The sequence below is a fragment of the Crocodylus porosus genome, unplaced genomic scaffold (genome assembly GCF_001723895.1).
Source record: "Crocodylus porosus isolate Cpor-Errol unplaced genomic scaffold, CroPor_comp1, whole genome shotgun sequence".
Classification (NCBI taxonomy): domain Eukaryota; kingdom Metazoa; phylum Chordata; order Crocodylia; family Crocodylidae; genus Crocodylus; species Crocodylus porosus.
In genome coordinates, this window is record NW_017728952.1 from 376,759 (window position 1) to 396,054 (window position 19,296).

General features: G+C 45.7%; 1 protein-coding gene across 5 annotated transcripts in view; it reads right to left on the reverse strand.

Moving 5' to 3' along the window:
- The window catches only part of FRAS1 (Fraser extracellular matrix complex subunit 1), a 360,126-nt gene that overhangs the window by 91,011 nt on the left and 249,819 nt on the right, over positions 1–19,296 (reverse strand). For all 5 annotated transcript variants that reach the window (XM_019556365.1, XM_019556367.1, XM_019556366.1 and 2 more), the window contains 3 exons: positions 17,594–17,710; positions 3,504–3,618; positions 2,760–2,897 (listed from right to left, as the gene is read on the reverse strand). In XM_019556365.1, the coding sequence (XP_019411910.1) occupies positions 2,760–2,897; positions 3,504–3,618; positions 17,594–17,710 (370 nt within the window). The remainder of the gene's footprint in view (positions 1–2,759; positions 2,898–3,503; positions 3,619–17,593; positions 17,711–19,296) is intronic.

Consider the following 19,296-nt stretch of genomic DNA (forward strand, 5'->3'; position numbering starts at 1 on the left):
CGAGGTCCCTTCCAGCCCTAATGTCTATGAAATCTATGTGTTGAGGAAAAAGGAATCCTCTTTCACAAATCTGAGTTGGTGCCACACTCATCAGGGTCACTAACTTTTGTTTTCTTTAGTTCCATTTAGATTAAAGCACAGTTTTCAAACATTGGCCAAGCACTGAGGTGCTGCCTTCACCTAAGCAAAGGAAATTCTCTCTCTCTTTTGCTTTACTTCCACAAAGCAACAGGCTCTTTGTGTTTAATTACTGGATTATAAAACAATCAACTCTCACCCAACCAGACTGGCTAAAGAAGCTTTGAGGGGTACGTTCTTCCTCATCCCACAGGCACAACTTCTGCTGATGCCAGGTAGAGAACATGGTCCTCCACTCATTTTCAAATCCACATAATACACTATGAGGAATAATATTTAATGTAGCATGTGTCTCAGTTAAAAGAACATAGTTGTGTATCAGATTCTACAGGGTTAAGCATGTAACATGCACTCACACCTCACATCTTAGGAACAGGATGGGAAGAGACCTCCTGGGTCAGTAGGGCCCTGGGCACATGTTACATTTAAGATGTGATTAACCTGTTAATTGTACCTTAAAGTATAACCCAGCCACATGTTCAAGTCAATTTGTAGTGTTATAATACAGCAAAGCAGCCACAAAGTTATTTTACATAGAATGTGTAACATCTTTGTGTGCATTATACCACACCTTAAGTTGAACATGATGAACAAGCAGGTGTGGGATTGACCCATGCCAGATGCTGATGATCAGCTGAATGCTGGGACCTAACATGGGGCAGCCCCTGGTCTGGGGCACAGCCTATCCATTCACGCTGGAAGCAGAACTAGTTTCAGACCCTGTCCCTCCCCCACCAATCCTTAGAGGCAGGGGGAAAGAGGAGGTGCCATGAACCCAAGATCAAGGAGCATCTCTCTGATCTTGGGGTCACTGTGCACAAGATCTTCACACACAGTTTTTACAGGTCCTAGCAGACTGATACCTCAGGACCAGAGAACCTCTCCCTGAGCCCAGGGTCTCCATGCACAAGGCATGTCAAAAAGCTGCACATGCAGCCTAGCTACACAAGTGGTTTTCAAAGGTTCCCAAGTGCTGGGACCTTTAAATTGTGCCTTCTGCCATGTACAGTATATGTAGATGTCACTGTTGCAGTCAGGGATTAGATCACATTGTGCTTTAAATGAACATCTGTCAGTGGTTTAAGTCCAGTGTCCTACTATGTATAGATAACCACATCATATAATCCCCATGACATGCAAGCTACATCATAGACCTAGGACATTTTTTGCATTCATTCTACTTCCATTGGAAGGCCCTTACCAAAGAAAATACCTTTGAGAGTTAGAAACCTTCTTTTAATTTCAGCCAGTCCATGCCCATTTGTTCTCGTCTAATTTGCCTAAGCACAAAGATGCAAGACAACATGGGGAAAAAAATCCCAAAGGGAGGAAGACAGCCACCAGATCTATTTCGTGGTTCATTTTGTCAATGCTGGCTTCATCAAAAGTTAAAAATCCCCATGATGCAATGAATTTTGCAATGTTGTCTTATAAAGGGAAATCTTTCATGAACATTGCAAAAAACAGAGGGTGAAAATGTGAAACCATGAAGTCATTGTCAATATTCTCATTGACTGCAGCATGGCTGGGATTTCACCTACAGTGCAGAAAAGGATGTGGCATAGGATCACAGGACAGGGAAAGGATCAGTAGTCCTCCATCATAGTTGAGGAATGGAATCACAGACAGTTATAACAGACATTTAGTCCAAAACGGTCCACAGGAACATCTATCCGGGCATTCTGCTGTGCAGCCACAAAACATCCTCACCATCCCATGGGTGGTACAAAAAAACTAGAGCCTCAAAAACCACAGTGTGCTACAGAAAGAAAACAAAAGAGACAAGGGCCCTGCCAGGTAAATTTGCTAGATAAAATATGCTCAGGTGATGCTACAAGAAAGATGCTCCTCATGTGGGCTCCAGCAAGGTAAAGAGAGAGAGAGTGGGTGCATGCGCAATGTGGGAGCTGCTTGGCCAGCAGGGCTTGGTGGGGCAGGGTCTCTGCATTGGGAGTGAGGGGCACCAGCAAGGGGTGGGGGGCAGGGTACTGGTGTTTGGGAGTGAGGGACACTGGCAGGGCTGGGGTCAGTGGGTCCAAAGTGAGAGGAAGAAGCAGGGCAGGGAGGGGCTTGTCAGTGAGGGGAAGCAAATGGGCAGGGGCAGGGCACCAGCATGTCACCACCCCCATCATATTCCCCCTGCTCCCCCATGACACGTGTCCTCTTTTCTGGACCTGGAAATATAGTAACCCTAGGCAAAGTCCTTCCTGACCTCAAATCTGGTGATCAGTTTAACACAAAGCATATGAACCAGAATGACCAGCCAGGCACCTGAAACATTTCTTGGTACCATGAGGAAAAAAATACCTCACCACCAACTTCTCATCTCTATCTGATAGATCAGCAACATTTTGTACACCCTCAGCTTCACAGTTCAACATTTGCAATTCAAGCAGTTGACAGTAATAACTCAGATCCTAATTCTACTCCTCTGGAACCTGATGGCCAAAATTCAAATGAGAGCAGGGGACATCCTTAACGGTACAGTGGGAGTAGGCTGGGACCACAATGCATGGTAACTCCAGCTTTTTACAGCATAAAAAGCAAGCCCAGGTCTTTACTAATGGAGATAATATTTCTGTGTGCCTGGTGCAGAGCTAATAGGGAGACAAGCTTCTTACCAGAAAAAGAGAATGCAGTAATCTCTCTCATGTGCGGGGCGGCAGCAGGCGGGCGGTAAGCAATCTTGCCCTGGTTAATATCTGCCTGTGTGAAATACTTGATGGGGGAGAGAGGCCTGTCTCTGTGTTCCACCACACCTGCAGAGGCAGAGAGCTGAATGTTAACAAGAGAAATCAATTTTATTTTTAACATCAAAAGCTCAAGGCCATGACATTTCCCCTTTCCTCCTCTTGTACTGCTTTTTATTTCTTTCCTGCTCTGTCTCCTTTTACTGTATCGTTCCTCATGTTATCCAGAATGGGCCACCTGGCGATAGTCCATCTAGCTATAATTGCACCCAAGACAGATCTTCTGGACCAATAGAGGACATCAGAAATTAAACAGATTCCTAATTTAGTCAACTCCACACATGCTTATAGAGAGCTGGAAGGGGCAAAGCCATTGTGTGCAATGTGCAATATATTTCAGACAGGGATATTACAGCATATCAGCCAGGCTACTGCTCAATTCTTTGCAAACTTAAGAAAAGAGGCAGAGAAACAGACTATCTGAAAGGATGTGAAGGGGGATAGACAGCTGAAGATGGCAGACAGATCTACAGACAGATACTTGAGATAAAGTTACAGGGGTCAGAAGAAATGGCAATAAAAGCACAGCACTTCTAAGCCCAGCCCTACCTAAGACTTGGTAAAAAAAATATAAATAAATAAATAAATAAAAACTTGAACAGTGACATCTCTTGCCTTGATTTGGTGGCACAGGTACAGTCACATTGAAGACAATTTTCTCACTTGGACTCCCCGGGTCTACAAAGGAGAGGTGATGTGGCTCAATCACTGTCACACGATCCTCCAATGCCTGAAGAGACATATTAGACAACTGGCAGAAAAGTCAAAGATGCTTGGAGAAATGTATCATATGAATTATAAGTGTTTTCCTACATAGGAACTGATTCTTCTAACACAAGAGTCTCCAAATACTTGATCTTTAAAATTTCTGATTTTTGAAGCTCATGTATTTAGTTTTCTGACAGTGATTTTCTTTGGCCAAGTCACATAACTGCTTAGGGCCTCCTGTCCAAAAGGAGTACTATTCACCTGAGTTTGAAGGGGTGCCCTGGGCATAGGCGACTAGTAGGGGAGGCATGGGGGGGAATGTGCCGTTCCCGCTGCTGCCACTGCCAGCATCTGCGAATGTTTGCCAGCTCCACCCTCGCTGCTGATGGCATCTGCTGATGCTCACCAGCTCTGCTCCTGCTACCAACGGTGTCTGCAGATGCTCACCAGCTCCGCCTCTGCCACCACCACCACTGGCTGCAGGTGCTCCCCAGCTCCGCCCCTGCCATTGAGACTGCCAGCAGTGCCTGAAAGAGCTCACCAGCTATGTCCCCACTGCCAACACCACCGGCAGCTTCTGCACCAGACTCAAGAGGCACCAGTTGCTCATGGCCTGGGAACCATAAGCAAGTGAATTTTCTGTCTGTGTAAAGGGCTTGTGCACCGCTTCTACCATGGAACATGCAGTATTAATGATCATCCTCATTAACAGGAGAGAGAAATGTGTATTTCACCACCGACAATAACTCTTTATTTCCTCAGAGAACTGGTAAGAATCAGACAGGGGCTAACCTGGGATCCATGCAGGAAGGAAGCTATCATGACCTTGTATCTGGGCATGCAGAAGTGACCAGCTGTTACTTTCCCTGCTGATGGCAGAGGCAGAACAAGCTTCTTACCCTCTCCCCACCCCAATATGCCAACCAGCACAACAGGCCTGACACAATTTGCTCCTGACATAGGACAACAGTAAATTACTAACCACCATGGGAGAAAAGGAGAATTGGGAAGGGAGCTCTAATCCAAAAATAGGTGTCTGAGTTCTGTGGAGTCCTGCAAGGGTGCACAAGATGCCCTCACACCACTGGGGGTAGAGGGCTTGTTTTTTCATTTAGCAGCTCAGAGTGGATATAGAGCAAAGCAATTCAATTTAAAATCCCAGAATGAAGATATTAGCCATTTACTACACTTTGTCTGGCCAGATATGCTCGGAATAACCCTGGTTTTAAAAGAAAATGAGAAATTTTCCAGAAATTTCCACAGAAATGTGGGGAAACAATAGTCTCCCCTTCTCTCTTCCTAACCCATGAATTCCTTTAGAATTATATCAGCTTTGTGGTTACAAGAACAGCATCTGTGCTGGGTCACACGATACCATAAAGAAGCCGATGTGAGGAATGACCACACTGAAGAACACACAAATGTAATTCACAGCCACATATGGGTCTTAATTTGGTAGAATTAAATGCCACAAGAGATCATCAAGTTAGATATTCTGGCTGGATCTTAAAGTGTCCAGATCATTTCATAACCACTAACAAAGCATGTAGCACTATAAACTAAGTTTATGATATGGCCAATTAAATTATCTGATGTGAGCACGAGACAATCATCTGTTGATGTGCAGTAAATTCAGGCACAAATTCCAGCCAGACTTTGGATGGAAACACATCTATACATTCACCTGTGTTGGATGCAGATTTGCACCCAACAGGAGCGGTCAAGTCCAGGAATGCTCCTGCCCTGCCCCTCTGCAGCAGCCCTGTGGAGCTCCAGGCTCTGGCTGCAGCAGCGCTGGTGCCAGCCCCAGGCTGGCAGGAGGTGTTCTTCTGGGAGCCACTGACTAGTGCACTAGGGACACTCCTCGCCCAACCCCCAATAGCAGCAGCCAGGGCACTGTGTTCACAACACACTTGCTGATTACCTCCTCCTCCAGCCCCCGTTGGAGTCTGGCTAAGCAACTGCCCACGGATGCCAGGCCTACAGTGCTACCCCAAGAATACGCACTCTACAGACACTTTACAAAAAACATCAAACTACACAACAACTGACAACCCACTCCCTCCCAACAGACTCCCTCCCTTCCTCCCCAACAATAGACTCCTTCCTTCCAACAACACACCCATCCCTAACCCCAAACTGCACCACCAATAAAGCACCTGCTTCCCAGGCAACTAAGTACACTGTCTGTTTTGTGAACTGATAGGGGGAACAGTTGGGTGAAGGTACCTACAGTGTGGATCCAAGGGAGAGGCACCCAGCAAGCACTCCAGACTCTGGAAACATCACTGCAGGTGTGGATGCTGTGGTGAGCCCAGTGCGGGGTGGGGGAGTGGGGGCTGGCCTGGGGGCAAGGGAAGGAGCTGTCCAACCCACTCAGCTCACTCCCCTTCCTCCTCCTCCATGGGGCCAGGGCCACCAGTGCCCATGTGCAGAACTGGCCAACCTGTGGCCAGCTCCCACTCAGGGACCACATGACAGCCAGACAAGCAGCAGGTAGCAGCCCAGGTCAGAAAGCAGGCCACTGGTGGACCAGGGTCAGGAGTCTGGCACTGGGCCATGGGCCACTGCCAGGCAGGGCCAGGACCCAGAGCTGCATATCAGGCAACATGAAGGTGACTGCCAGGGCCAGGACAGTGTTTAGGACATAGTCGTTCTCCTCTACCAACTCCACTGCCTGGACCACCATGGTGCCCTGCTGTTCCTGGGCCTCTACCACCCTCTCAAGGAGGTCAGGTACCACTCCACAAGGGTGTGGTCCACCCAATACTTTTCCAGGTCCTGATGGTGCAAGACCCAAGAGTCCACAAGGCACTCCTCCACTGCAGTGACCAGCCACTCCAGGAGCGCAGTGTGCTCCTGGGTCCAGTGCTGGTGGAGGCAGCACGTGCAGAGGGTGCCAGCTGATGGTGGCAGCAACCTTGCAGCAGCATCTCTACTGGCTATTGGTGGTTTTCCCCTATGTGCAGCTGCTGGTCCTGCAGAGCAAGGACAGAGAGGCTCTTTGTGAGAGTTTGCAATATTTCAGAGATAACATGCAGATAATATGCAAGGGTCTGTATGCTGCCAGCCCTCAGTTCAGGGGCTGTGCGTAAACATGTGCCCAGGGTAAGTTGGCTGGGTGAGCTCTTCCACAGGTGGCCACCAGCTGAGCCTTCCCAGGCTGCTTGCCACTTGCTGCAAGTAACTTGCCTTCCCCATACCCTACTCAGGCTGGGCCAGGGCCAGCTTCTCCCTTTCTCCTCCCTACAGGCCAGGCAGTTTGCTCCTGTGCTGCCAAGCCCATGGCACCTGGGTCCTAGGGGTGAGAGGCTCCCGCCTGGCTGGGATGCAGAGCTGGTGATGCCCCGCTCTCCCCTCCACAGTGGCCCTCCCTAGAGAGGTGTATGGGGCCAGGGCCCCTGCCACACATGGTTTATGCCCCAACTGTCACCGAGGCACATTGCAACAAATTCTTTGAGTGCGCTGAGGGATGTCCTACCCACTACGGCCAGCTGCTGCTGATCACATGGTGCCCCAGGCACAGCTGAGAACCTGGCACAGGGCCCTGAGCTTCAATGGCACCCCAAGCAAACTTACACTTCCTTGCAATGTGCACCACCCAGAGGGGTATCTCTGCCTACGCTAGGAGTGCCTGACCCCCACAGCCATGGAATTCATTGCTGCCATCGACGAATTTCTCCACATGTGACGGCCCCTCGCTGCCTAGTTGGGAGCCTCTGGGGCACTCAATTAAGTCCTAAATTGTCTCCTGCTTCCCTCCATGTTGTGGAGGCATATTCCAGTGGATGGGGGGAGTTTGGCCAGGTAGGGCAGAGAGGGGAAGGCCCCCAAACCCCTCCCATGTGGGGTCCCTGACTCCAGGGTTGCAAACCTAGGGGCAGGTGGGTGAGCTGGCATGGGCAAAGGTGGCCGTGCTGCCCCCTCCTCCCCCTCCGGCTCTCCTTGTGCAGGGCTTACCAGGTGGGCATGACAGGCATTCCCAGTGGTCAGACCCCATGCCATGGGTGCTTGTGGAACTGACTGTGTCTGTTTTGGGGCATGGGCAGGCCTGGCTGCTAAGCTACTGTGTTACCAGTTATCAATCAATCATGATTCACTCAGGGACCAGCTCAATATACAGGACCTAGCTAATGTAGCCAGTTAATTGCTATCAATTAGCACCTACAAAACAAGACTAAGGAGAGGAAAGACTCAATACAGACAATCAACTGCCCCAAAACAGACACAGTCAGTCCCACAAGCACTCATGGCACAAGTTTTGTCCATCAGCAGCTAGGGGTGCAGGGCTCCAGAACCCCCCTGCACTGATCTCCTCAACAGCTGGCAGGCTTTGTGGCCGCAGCTGGGGCCACCATCCCTGCAGCTGTCACCCCGCTGTGCCTTAACACACACAGGGTCACCCATGTCACAAGTTTTGCTTGTCCGCAGCTTGAGGTACAGTTCCCCCCAAACTCCTGCACTCATCTTCTTGAAACTTGGCAGGCTTTGTGGCCTTAGCAAGAGCTACCACCCCTGCAGGTTTGATCCCCCTGTGTTGTAACACACAGCCGTGACATGAGTTTGGCTTTCAAGAATTTGGGGGTACAGTGCCCTCCAAACCCCTGCACTGATCTTCTTGAAACTTTGCAAGTTTCATGCTCCCAGCAGAGGCTACCATTCTGGCAAGTTTCATCCAAATCGGACAAAAAACAACAAAGTTATAGATATTACATTGATTCCCCATTATACCCTATGGCCGGATCTTTGAGGCGGAAACCCAGACTGGAGCTCCAGATTGGATCACGGCCATCTGAAGCAGCCGGATCTGCAGCCAGATCTGAAGCCGGATCAGATAGCTACTGACTCACACAGGCCTAATGTTTGTGTCAGAAGGCCCTCAGCAGAATGTCGAATCTGATCCCCTGCCTGGGCAGGAAAGAGCGGTGCGGTCAGATGACCCCAGCCAGGTGCATATGTAGCCTCTTCTTAAAGACCCCCAAAGTAAGAGAGCACCACCTCCCTTGGAAGACCATTCCAGATTTTGGCAGCCCAGGCTGCCAGGTGAGGTCAAGGGCAGGAAGCACACTGGGACCTGGTGCTGGAGCCTTGACGGGCCCTCCCCCACTGAGTCTTTGTGGTTGCTGAGCTGTGGCACAGGATCCAGCAGCCTGCCCATGCTAGAATAGATGTGGCAGGCCTCGCCAGGGTCCATCTGGCCTAGGATCTGGTCTAGCTGCTGCAGGAAGGGCATGGACCTACAGGCAATTCCGGACCACTGTTTGTGGTCCCTGATTTGGACCCATTGCACCCACAGGGCCCAGATCATTAGGTGGCACTGCTGGCTAGAGCACTGGTGGCTGTGCTCCTGCATGCACTCTGCCAGGGCTGTGTATATATGCCCTGTGTATATATTTGCCCTGGTCGCCTGGCCAAACAGCTGCTAGACCTCCATGTTGCCCCGGATTGTGATAAGGTCTGCAGTCTCCTGCTCAGTCCAGTTTGGTCCCCAGGCTGCTGTCTCCATCCCTGGGGAAGCTGACATGGCACCTGCTGCCAGGGTCCTCAGGAGATCAGGCCAGGGCTCTGGGTATCAGCATCAGCTGGCATGTGCCTGCTGGCATGGGACATGGTGTCCAAGAGCCAGATTCTGCCTACGTGGAGTCCTGGGGGGCACAGCCAGGGTCTGCAGCACTGCAGTGCCCAACACATGCCTGCATCAATGGGCCCCAGAGCCCACAGGGCAGGCAGCTGCTGGCACAGGCTCTGGGGGGCAGAGCCAGGCTCTGAAGGGCTGCAGTGCCCAGCACATGCCCACACTAGTGCAACACAGTGCTCAGGCGGCAGACAGCAGCTGTCAGAGGGCCTGGGGGTCAGGCCAGGGGTCTGGAGGCCAGCTTGGGACAGCCAATGAGACACCCCTGCCACGTGGCTCTGCACCAAGTAGAGCCCAATGTCAGCATCTATACATGTGCTGCTGCACATTAGTTAATGTGCCTCTTTTCTAGCACCCGTATGTACTAGTACTAACAAACAGCACATTAGACAAATCTAATGTGCAATAATTGCCATGCATGTGTAGACTGTGGAGCTTTACTGTGCATTAGTTTAGCCTAATGCGCAGTAAAGCATCTCCTGTAGATGCACCTAGAAAGACCTCCTCCTGAGAAGAGACTGTAAAGATCAGCGGTAAAAGGCCAGTCCCCTTGAAGTCTACAGTACAGTAAAGTTTAATTTGACTTCAGCAGAACAGAATTCCACTCAAAAACTGTTTCATTTAGATAAAAAAATGAATATGATGGAAATATATCAGATAATGAATGCAATAAGGAATGAGGGCTCATATGCATCCTCTCTCATGAACAAAGGACAAAGATATGGTAGGTAAAATTAAAACAAATAATATATAAAAACAAGTTTAGCTACCTCTGTAATTAGCCTGTAATTGGAAGAAATGGATTATAAGAATATCCACAGTAATATTAGTAAGAATATATTACACACACACACACACGCACATGCACAACTATATTCTAGATGGGAATGGTAACCATCTGTCTATGAAGGCTACAGAACACTTCACATTTGTCTCATTTGCTTAAACCTTTGTCCAACTGGGTTAAAATTTTCCATGCTGGTTTTCTTCTTCAGGTTGATGACATATTTTTGAAAATTTGAGCCAAAACAGTTCAGACACTCATATGAACAAAGCTATGGGACAAGATAAGGTTTTCAGCCCATTGTTAAAAGTTTTCATGACCACGCTCGGTAGAGACTTGCTAGAACTTGACAGCTAAAGATCTCCTTGAGCAAGTTATGGCTCCCAGACCACACAAGTACCATTTCCATAGAGCAGCTGAGTCTTGTGCTTCTGCACCAGGATACAGCCTTTGCTCCACAACAGCCCTGTCCCATCCAGTACAAGGGCTGGACCTACTCAAGAGTAGCATAGCAAAGGAGGCTGGTATTCACACTTGTTGCAGGTGCTGGAAGGTGTGGACTGACTGAAGAAAGGAATTGCAGAAAGAGAAAAGACAATCTTGGAGGTAAGGCACTGACTGAGGCCCTAAAGACATGGATTCTATGTACATATATACAGGACCTAAGTTTCATGCCTCAGGCCATAACCTAGCCACTAACAGATAAGCTTAAGAAAAGACTTCCTCTGCTGAGAGAGGTTATTCAGTAACTGTCCTCTAAAAGACAAAATCACTTCTTTGGAGACAGGGTGCTAGATTAGATAGGCCACTGGTACAATCATGTGTGGAGTACTACACAAACCGCTAGAGCCATTACGTGTTCTGATAATAAATAACTCTCTATAGTATCCTGCCTGCATCAGTGAATCCTGGAAGAAGGATTCTAGACAACAACCTTGTAGTCTGAATCAGGAGATAAGACTGCTGTTCCTGGTCTGTATGGGCACATTAGGATCTTATCACACATTATACTTAGGACATAGTGTTAACTGCACTTAAGGTGCAAACATCTACGCATTCAAGCAGTAAAACACGTTCTAAGTGTCCTCGTATCATACCAAGTAAGAGCTTTGACGGGAGCAACAGCTCTAAATCACACGAAGTATAACATATTCAGTTATTGTCTGACTGCTTCACCAAGATAATACAAGCAATATGAGGTTCAAGGGCTGGGACCACAATCTGCTGTTGTCCACCCCTGGGACTGCCCTGGAATCTTGAATTGGCTGAGACAGACCATCAACTGATTCCCAGGCCCAGCCCTGGGACTGCAGCAATCTTGAATGGGCTCCAGTCCCAGGGCACCAGCAGGGTTCAGTAGCAGGGGCAGTACCTTCTCTCAGGCTCAGCTCCCCATTCCTCCCTTCTGCCCACTGTCAGCAGCAGAGACCCAGTTGGCCAAAGCTCCATATAATGCATGTGGGCTGGAAGATCATACTAAGCATTAACTTTATGACTACTCAGAACATGTTACAACTTTTAATGTGGCAAGGAAATGCTTACTACAATTTAAATAAAATATGTACTAAGACCCTTATTTATACCTTTTGTGCCTTAGTTTCCTATTTTTATAATAAGATTTAGCTACTTTTGTAAAACTGTTTGAAACCGCTGATGAAATGTGCCCTAATCATTACATTATGTAGTAAGTCTTCTTGTTTCTAGTGTATTTTCCATATCCAGATAGTGCAATGAATGTCTACACCCAGTGGTCAGGGTGGGCGTATTTTTGTTCCCTGCACTAAAATGCTGATGAAATCAATCAATATTTATGAGCCCCTGAACAACACCTCTGGCATCAGTGCATCCACACACGTGTGTCTGAATGGAAATTCAGTTCAGGCCCACAGAACAAAGAGTATCCAGCTGACTCATTCCTAGATGTGTTGGTTATGCACATCTAAAAGGAGCCAAAAAGCAGTTAAAACTCATTTCTGACATTGAAGCTGGCAGACATGGCACTGACTGCAGAAAAATAAATGTGCCTGAAAACAATAAAGTGTCATTTTTTCCATAACTGCTTGGTAGACTCAAGGCATGCCTTAATACTCTCAAAATTCTCTTCTGTCCCCCTATTCCTTCTCAGCTTACATTTAGTTACTGTCACCTGCATGAGAAGGTACAGGTTTACATCACCAATCAGATCATTCTTGGGAGCATGTAACCTGATGCATGACTGAAAAAGGAAACATAACCCAGATTCTTTTCTTCTTGCAAAGAAGTTTTGCAAGCCAGCTAAGTATATATTTATAGCTAAAGCAGAGAGCTACAAGGTGCTCCAGCTATTTGCCACAACTTTTATTTCAAAGGGTAATGCTTCTCCAAGTAGCTGCCTAGAATTGAGGCTATTCTCCAGCTGGGCAAAGAAGCTGTGTCCTTTGAAGCAAAAGTCACAGCAAATAGCTGAGCTGAATGCCTTTACTTCAATAATCCACCTTGAACTACACAGGCTGTGAACCATTCAAATGTGGATGACCGAGGTTCTAGTGTCTTCACCCAGATCAAACATCAAGGTTTCAAAGAACCTTCTTTCACCTTTCTTAGGAAGGATACTCAAAGTGGACTCTTGCTCTAGAAAGACTTAGCACTGAGTTCTTTTTTCAGCAAAGAAGTCCATCTAGTTCTAAAGGAACGTAGGCATTTGAAAATGGATTAGCAATCAGATCGACATAAGATGTGCCTTCTTTTTTTGTGATGAAGAGATTTAACATTATGGTCCTCTTTGTAGTTGTCTCCAAGGCATATTTGTCTCTCAAAGAGGCAGCACTTGCTGGTTGTGATGAACCCTCTCAGTAAAGCATAATATTTTATGACACTATTGAATTTTGTGGTGCGTAATTAGCTATAAAAAGCAGCATTGGATGAAGTAGTCTGACAACTCTCCCATGAATTTTGTTTAAAAAAAAAATCTAAGCAAAAAGATACATGACCATATATTTCTCCAGCTAACAGCCTGAGCAAGTTTTATTATTGCCTGCAGAAGTCTGCCAATATTTTAAACCCTGACAAGAAACCTGTGCCATGATGAATTTAGTAATCCCAGTATCACTGCTCCCTCTGTCCCTTCACCCAGTTCCTGGCCATTATACTCAAGGTTACACCCTGGCTCCATCTTTTTCTACCGCCAGGGCTTGGAATGATTTCTTTGACCCAATGCAGCACCTTACCTCCCTCAGATCCTTCCTAGAAACACAATGCTTCTGGGAGGTCCATTTCTGCTGACTTTCCTCCATACAATATCATTACCCATCCCAGGATCATGTCTTTGCTTCCCCAAAATGAACCAGCAAGAAAAAGTATTCCCTACCCCACCCTGTTTTAGGAGAACTAAAAGGAATGTCCAGTAGTTAAGGCACTAGCTTGGTTCTGGAAAGACCTAGGTGCAGTTTCCTGTTTCACTACTGATATCCTGCATGCAACTGTCCAGTCACAGATCTTTGGAGGTAGTTAGGCACCAAAGTATGCAGTGAGATTTTTCAAAAGCCCCTAGTGGCTAGCTTTGACACATTCAGTTGTAATGGGGTATAAGTGCCTCATCATTTCTGAAAATCCCACCAAGCACCTTTCCCCGTCTGAGGCACCTGAACACATGTAAGAATCTAACCCTTTGCCAGTGACTGCAGACTACAGTCTCCTTGTCCCAGAGTTGGCATTGAAGCTGGTTAGAAAGAAGTCTGAGTCTGGCTTTGTTAATTTAAGTGTCTATAGTTTTGGGGATGCATGGTAATTGAAGCAATCCCTGCTCCAGGTCTTTATAGCATGCATCCCAGTTGGTGGGATCAGAGCAGATACATTTGTAATACAGGCAGTCCTCGACTTACAACATTTCAAGTTACAACATTTTGCACTTACATCATTTATAAATTGACACCCTATTTCAACTTTATGATGTCAGTTTTGACTTTACAATGACTGATCTGATGCAATGCCACACCAGCGAACAAGTTTGCTGTGTGGCTCATCTCCCTGGAGAACATCTGTCCAAACTTCCTTAAGAAAGCAGACAAGACTTCAGAAAAACCTGCAGCCAAGACTCCTGAGAAGACTCCAGCCAAAAACCCTTCAAAAAGTCCAACCAAGAGCCCTTCAAAAAGTCCAGCAAAGTCACTTCAAAGAAGTCCTTCCAAATCAATATGATTGCTATTTACAATATAAATACAGTAATGTAGCTATATTACTCATCTATAATTGATCGAGTACACAATTTGGGGATATTTTTAGTGAAAAAAGGGTATTGGGCCTTGGTTCAGGAACCAATCCCCCATTTATAACGTTGTTTATTATGAGAAAATTGGTTCCGAGTTGCAATGTTTCAACTTAAGATGTGGTTTTTAAGAACCAATTGTGTCCTCAGTCTGAAAACAGCCTGTATAGAGCATGGCTGCAGACAATGGATCCAGTGGTGTACTTAGGATGAAGGCTGGTGGTATAAAAGTAGCTCTAGCAATTGCTTGGTTTCTGAAACAATGTGGTGATGATGTGGTCATTGCAAACTTTCATTCTAGTGTCTAAGAAATGAATTTGTTGGATGGACTATTAGTTGGTTCAATGGAGGGTTGGAAATTATTAAAGTCCTGGTGACATTCTCTAGCTATTTGTTCTCATACATCCATACAATGAAAATATCATTGATGTGCCCTAAATTAGGGGGATGAGAGGACAGCTAGGAAGGAAACAGACTTCAAGTTCTGTCATAAATATGATGGCATACTGGAAGGCCATATGCATGACCATGGAAGTGCCATTTATGTTAACTGGTAGATTGCCCTTGCAGGCCAATTTCCTTAAGAAATGTGTGGTGTTTTTCAAATACCTGGAAAGTCTAGTGATATATGGGAATAGGACAGAATCAACAAGGCCAGAAACTCCATCCATGATGGTGCCAATGCGAGAGATAATAGGGCACCCTGGGTAACTAGGTTTGTGGATCTTGGATAATAAGTAAAAGTTGCCTGCCTTGAGATCCTGGAAACTCAAAGCAGTACTCCTCTTCTGTGTTCCCCAAGGTAGATTGTGTATGAATTTATCCAGGTCCATCTGGTATTGTGCTATGGGGTCCTCTGTCAGGAGTTTGTAAAACTGTTGTAAAGTCTCTCAGCTTCCTGTACATACAAGAGTGGCACCCCTGCCTTATTACTATGTTGCATGATAATATCCAAGTTGTTTTTAAGGCCAAGTATGGTTCTCTGTTCCACATCACTGGGGTTGTAATATAAATGTTGATTTTTTGCAATCTCGGAGTGGGCACTGAGGCAAAAACAGTCTATGTACTAAGTTCAGAGTGGGGATGCAGCCCTTGAGCGGAGTCCAGGAATGGTCCTTCTTCTTGTTCTGCATATGTATCTGATCTTGGTCAGGTTGATCTTTAGATGGCTACTTGTCATGGAAACGTTTTCTCAGTCTTAGGCAGCAGAAAAAAGCCTCAAGGTCTCCATACAGCTGCACTGTTTTAAACTGTGTAGTACAGCAGCATGACAGACCACCAGATAGTACAGACACAGCCAGACAGAGAATGCAGCTGGTTAGCTTGATGACATTACTGTGGATTGTAGGTTTGTTGCTGGGACATGCAAATTTGGAAAGTTTTGCTTCCATCTCCTTTTTTAAGGAGTGAAGCCATTTGTGGCAGGCTTCATGGCTGGATGCAGAGATTTCCTCCTGGTAAGTGTTCTGTCCAGATGGTTCCCTATTCTGGTTGTTAATTCTGCAAGCGTGATGTTGAGCTGTGCCTGTTTACTGCAGAGAACACTAATAATACCTTTTAATGGGTCCCCTGATTCGATTCGTATTTGGAGATTCAGACGCTAAATCGGGCCAAATCTCCTCCAAATTGGCCTTGACAAAACTGAACCTGAACTCCTGAGTCATGACCAAAGCTCCCATAATAGCAGCATTAAATCTCCATGCAATCCTTTTCATTGGGGGAAGAATCAGGCACATACATAAATATACAGCAGGGAAGGGCTTAGGCAAATGAAAAGTCTACAACAGTGGTCACCAACCAGTGGAGCTTGATCCACAGGTAGATCTCAGAGCCTCTTGGATTGCGGCTGGGGTGGGGGGGTTGAGTGCCTGCGTTCATGCACACACACGACCTTACCTTTTAATGGGTCCCCTGTTTCGATTCAATACTTGGACAGTTCATTCATGCTGAGCTCCACTGTGCTGCAGCTTGACTGTTACCAGTACCTGAGCTAGTTTCATACTTGGACAGTTCATCCCAGCTGAGCTCTATCCTCCTGCAGCTTCACTGCTACTAGTACATGAGCTAGATTAAAGCCAGGTAAGGAGCCAATAAGGGCCATTGTATAGGGCAGTGGTACTCAACCTTCTTTTTCTGTGAGCTAGATGAATGGTGTGAGGCATAGGATTGGAGCACCAGCCAGGTCCTGCATCCTAGATCTGGCTGCATACACAGGCCTGATACCACATGATCTCATGCACTGGCCCAAACCCATGCACTTGGATCTGGCCATGAACCAATGTGATCTAGAATGTAGGGCAATATCACCTGGTTCACAGGGCTCCCCACTTGTCTGGAAATTCTGCAGAAGGTTTTCAGACCTGTGGGGAGACCCACAGGCATGGTAACATGGCCTTGTTGACCAGATGTTGAGAACCACTGGTACAGAGATTTAGGTGACTCAAAATGGAGGGCAGGCATACCTGGGGATTCTCAGTTGCACTTCTCTACCTCTCAGGTATGTATCATGTTCATACTTCCAGCCCTGGTTCTTGAAGCTATGCATCACCTGGCCCTTGTCTACTCTCTCATTTTGTCTTCACTTATATGTCTTCTGGCTCCTCCACTTCACCAGTCCTAATACCTGCAGTGCCTCTTCTTACACCCACCCAACAACTTTAGAACTCCTACCCTAAAGGTTTCCACCTAGACCATCTTCAAGTCCCTCCTAATGGTCGTGTATTACAGATACAACAGCTCACTATGTGGCACTTGCCCCTAATTCAGTTCCTACCAACCCTGAAGGTGTCTTTCCCTAAAATACTGTAAGTTCCTGGCATCAGGCTGATGAATTAGAACTTTGTGAGAAGGGCCGGGTATGCTTTTATCAGTAAGGATTGCAGTGGAATTACTGGCAAGATCTATTCATTACCATTTACCTAACCCAAGGCCTTTTACTTCCCTCAGTTGTAATGGACTCAATTACACAAGTTTTAAGTTTGCTTTGTTTGTTTGTTTTTAAGAAACTTTGGAACCTGTTACAAAGATCTAGTTTTCCTTCCTTTAAAATATAAGGACCTCTACAATATATGCTTTTATTTCAACCACTGCTATTAATATTCATTTTGCAACTTATTTTGGTATGGTAAAATTTTAATCTCTGGCCTGTCCGCAACACTTTTTTCTACCACTGTAGAGCAAATACAGTGGAGGAACACACCTTTCATTACCTGTTGAACTCAGTACAATACACAGACTGAACAACATTAAGAAAAAATAATCAGCATTAACTGCTTTCAATGTAATCCCATGGTAAGAAGAAAAGTATAATGACAATGGCTTTTGTTTAGACTTACCGTCATATGCAGAGAGGACCCAAGGGAAAGCTGCAGTGTCTTGGGTGTGTGTGGGAGAACAGCAATGTTGAACATGTGGGTTTCCAAATGGGTTTGTGGAGCAGTAACACTGGATACCTGTGAATGCCAGAACACTAAAATGAAATCCTAATAATGATTCCTTCAACAGTGAAGGAGTTTCAAAACACAACTGATTTTTAGAATTTCTTCATACCCCTTGTTTTGGCTCGGGGAGGACAAAGATAGAGGGCCACAATAATTTTGAAGGCTGATTGCTCCATGATTCAAATATACTCCCAAAATAGGTGTATTTTCAAAGTCAGATTGTGCTGCTCTGTGCCACAAGTTACTCCTAGGTTTAAAGTTGCAAGAGAAGCCTGTTAGCTTTACAATGCCCATGACACAATCCCAACACCAAGTGAAGTTAAGTTGTGTATAACTCAACACAGTCCATTTACTCTTGTTGTTTTGCTGAACACTGCATGGATCCAGAACAATTTTACGTTTACCATAGTTAAATAAAATTAAAGGATAATATAAAAATGATGCTATAAATGTTTATAACAATTCTGAAATGAAGGAAGAAGTACGAACTCAAATTCCTTGCAGGCTCAGCACCCAAGAAAAGGCGCTTAGAGCAAGGATGAGACTACAAGGCCCTTATTAAGCTGGGCACAGATTCATAGGCTTATCCTTAAGCATGTTCTTAAATCCACCGGTAACTTCAACAGAACATAATCATTTGACTGAAGCACACGCTCAAACTTAAGAACATGAATAAATATGCTTTGCTGCATTAAGGCCCAAAAGAGTTAAAAACGAAATTATCCTTATTTGTTAGGTCTGTTTTAAGTCAAGATCACTTGAACTAACATTGCCAAAGTGCTGATTAAAATAAAATGTCAGCCTTTCCCAAGAAACACTGGTCTGAATTCAGGAAGATGCATTATGATTTCCTGATGAGATGTAACTAATTGTAGCTCCTTTTCTCAGTATGGCTCTCTCTACAATTATTGCCATTGCGCCAAGATACTAAAAACAAACATCTAACTCATGCAAAATGCATATACTCTAATAGCAACACAGCAATTAAATTAAAGATTAGCTTGCTCAACATCCGATGCTCACAACTTCCTCATTATCACTTATGTTAATTACTTCAGAAATTACCTTAATTGCCTCTCTAGTGCTACAGTAATAGCTTTTAAGTTGTAAACCAAATGTAACAAATATTGTATGCAAGTGCTCATATTGGCTTAGTATTACAGAAGACTGTTAAACTTCCCCAGCAAATAGCTAGAACTTGGCTGAGGGATTTTATGGTGATTATGACTGCTGGAGAAGGGGGTTATTTTATTATTACATCTGCTGGGGAATATATCTTTCTGTCTATTTGCACATTCATTGTTGGAGGGATAAGATCAGTCTATTGTGAAAATTAAATTATTACTTAACGCACCCTAGAGAGTACAGAAAAGACACTTGACTCTGGTGTCCACAAATGTAACTCATTTCTCATAGTCATTGCACTCAGCTTAGCTGCTGTAAACCTAGGGAAGATATTTTCTATACAGCAAAGTGGCTGAATCTCTCTCCCGTAAATGTCAAACAAAACTGAACCTGAACTCCTGAGTCATGACCAAAGCTCCCATAATAGCAGCATTAAATCTCCATGCAATCCTTTTCATTGGGGGAAGAATCAG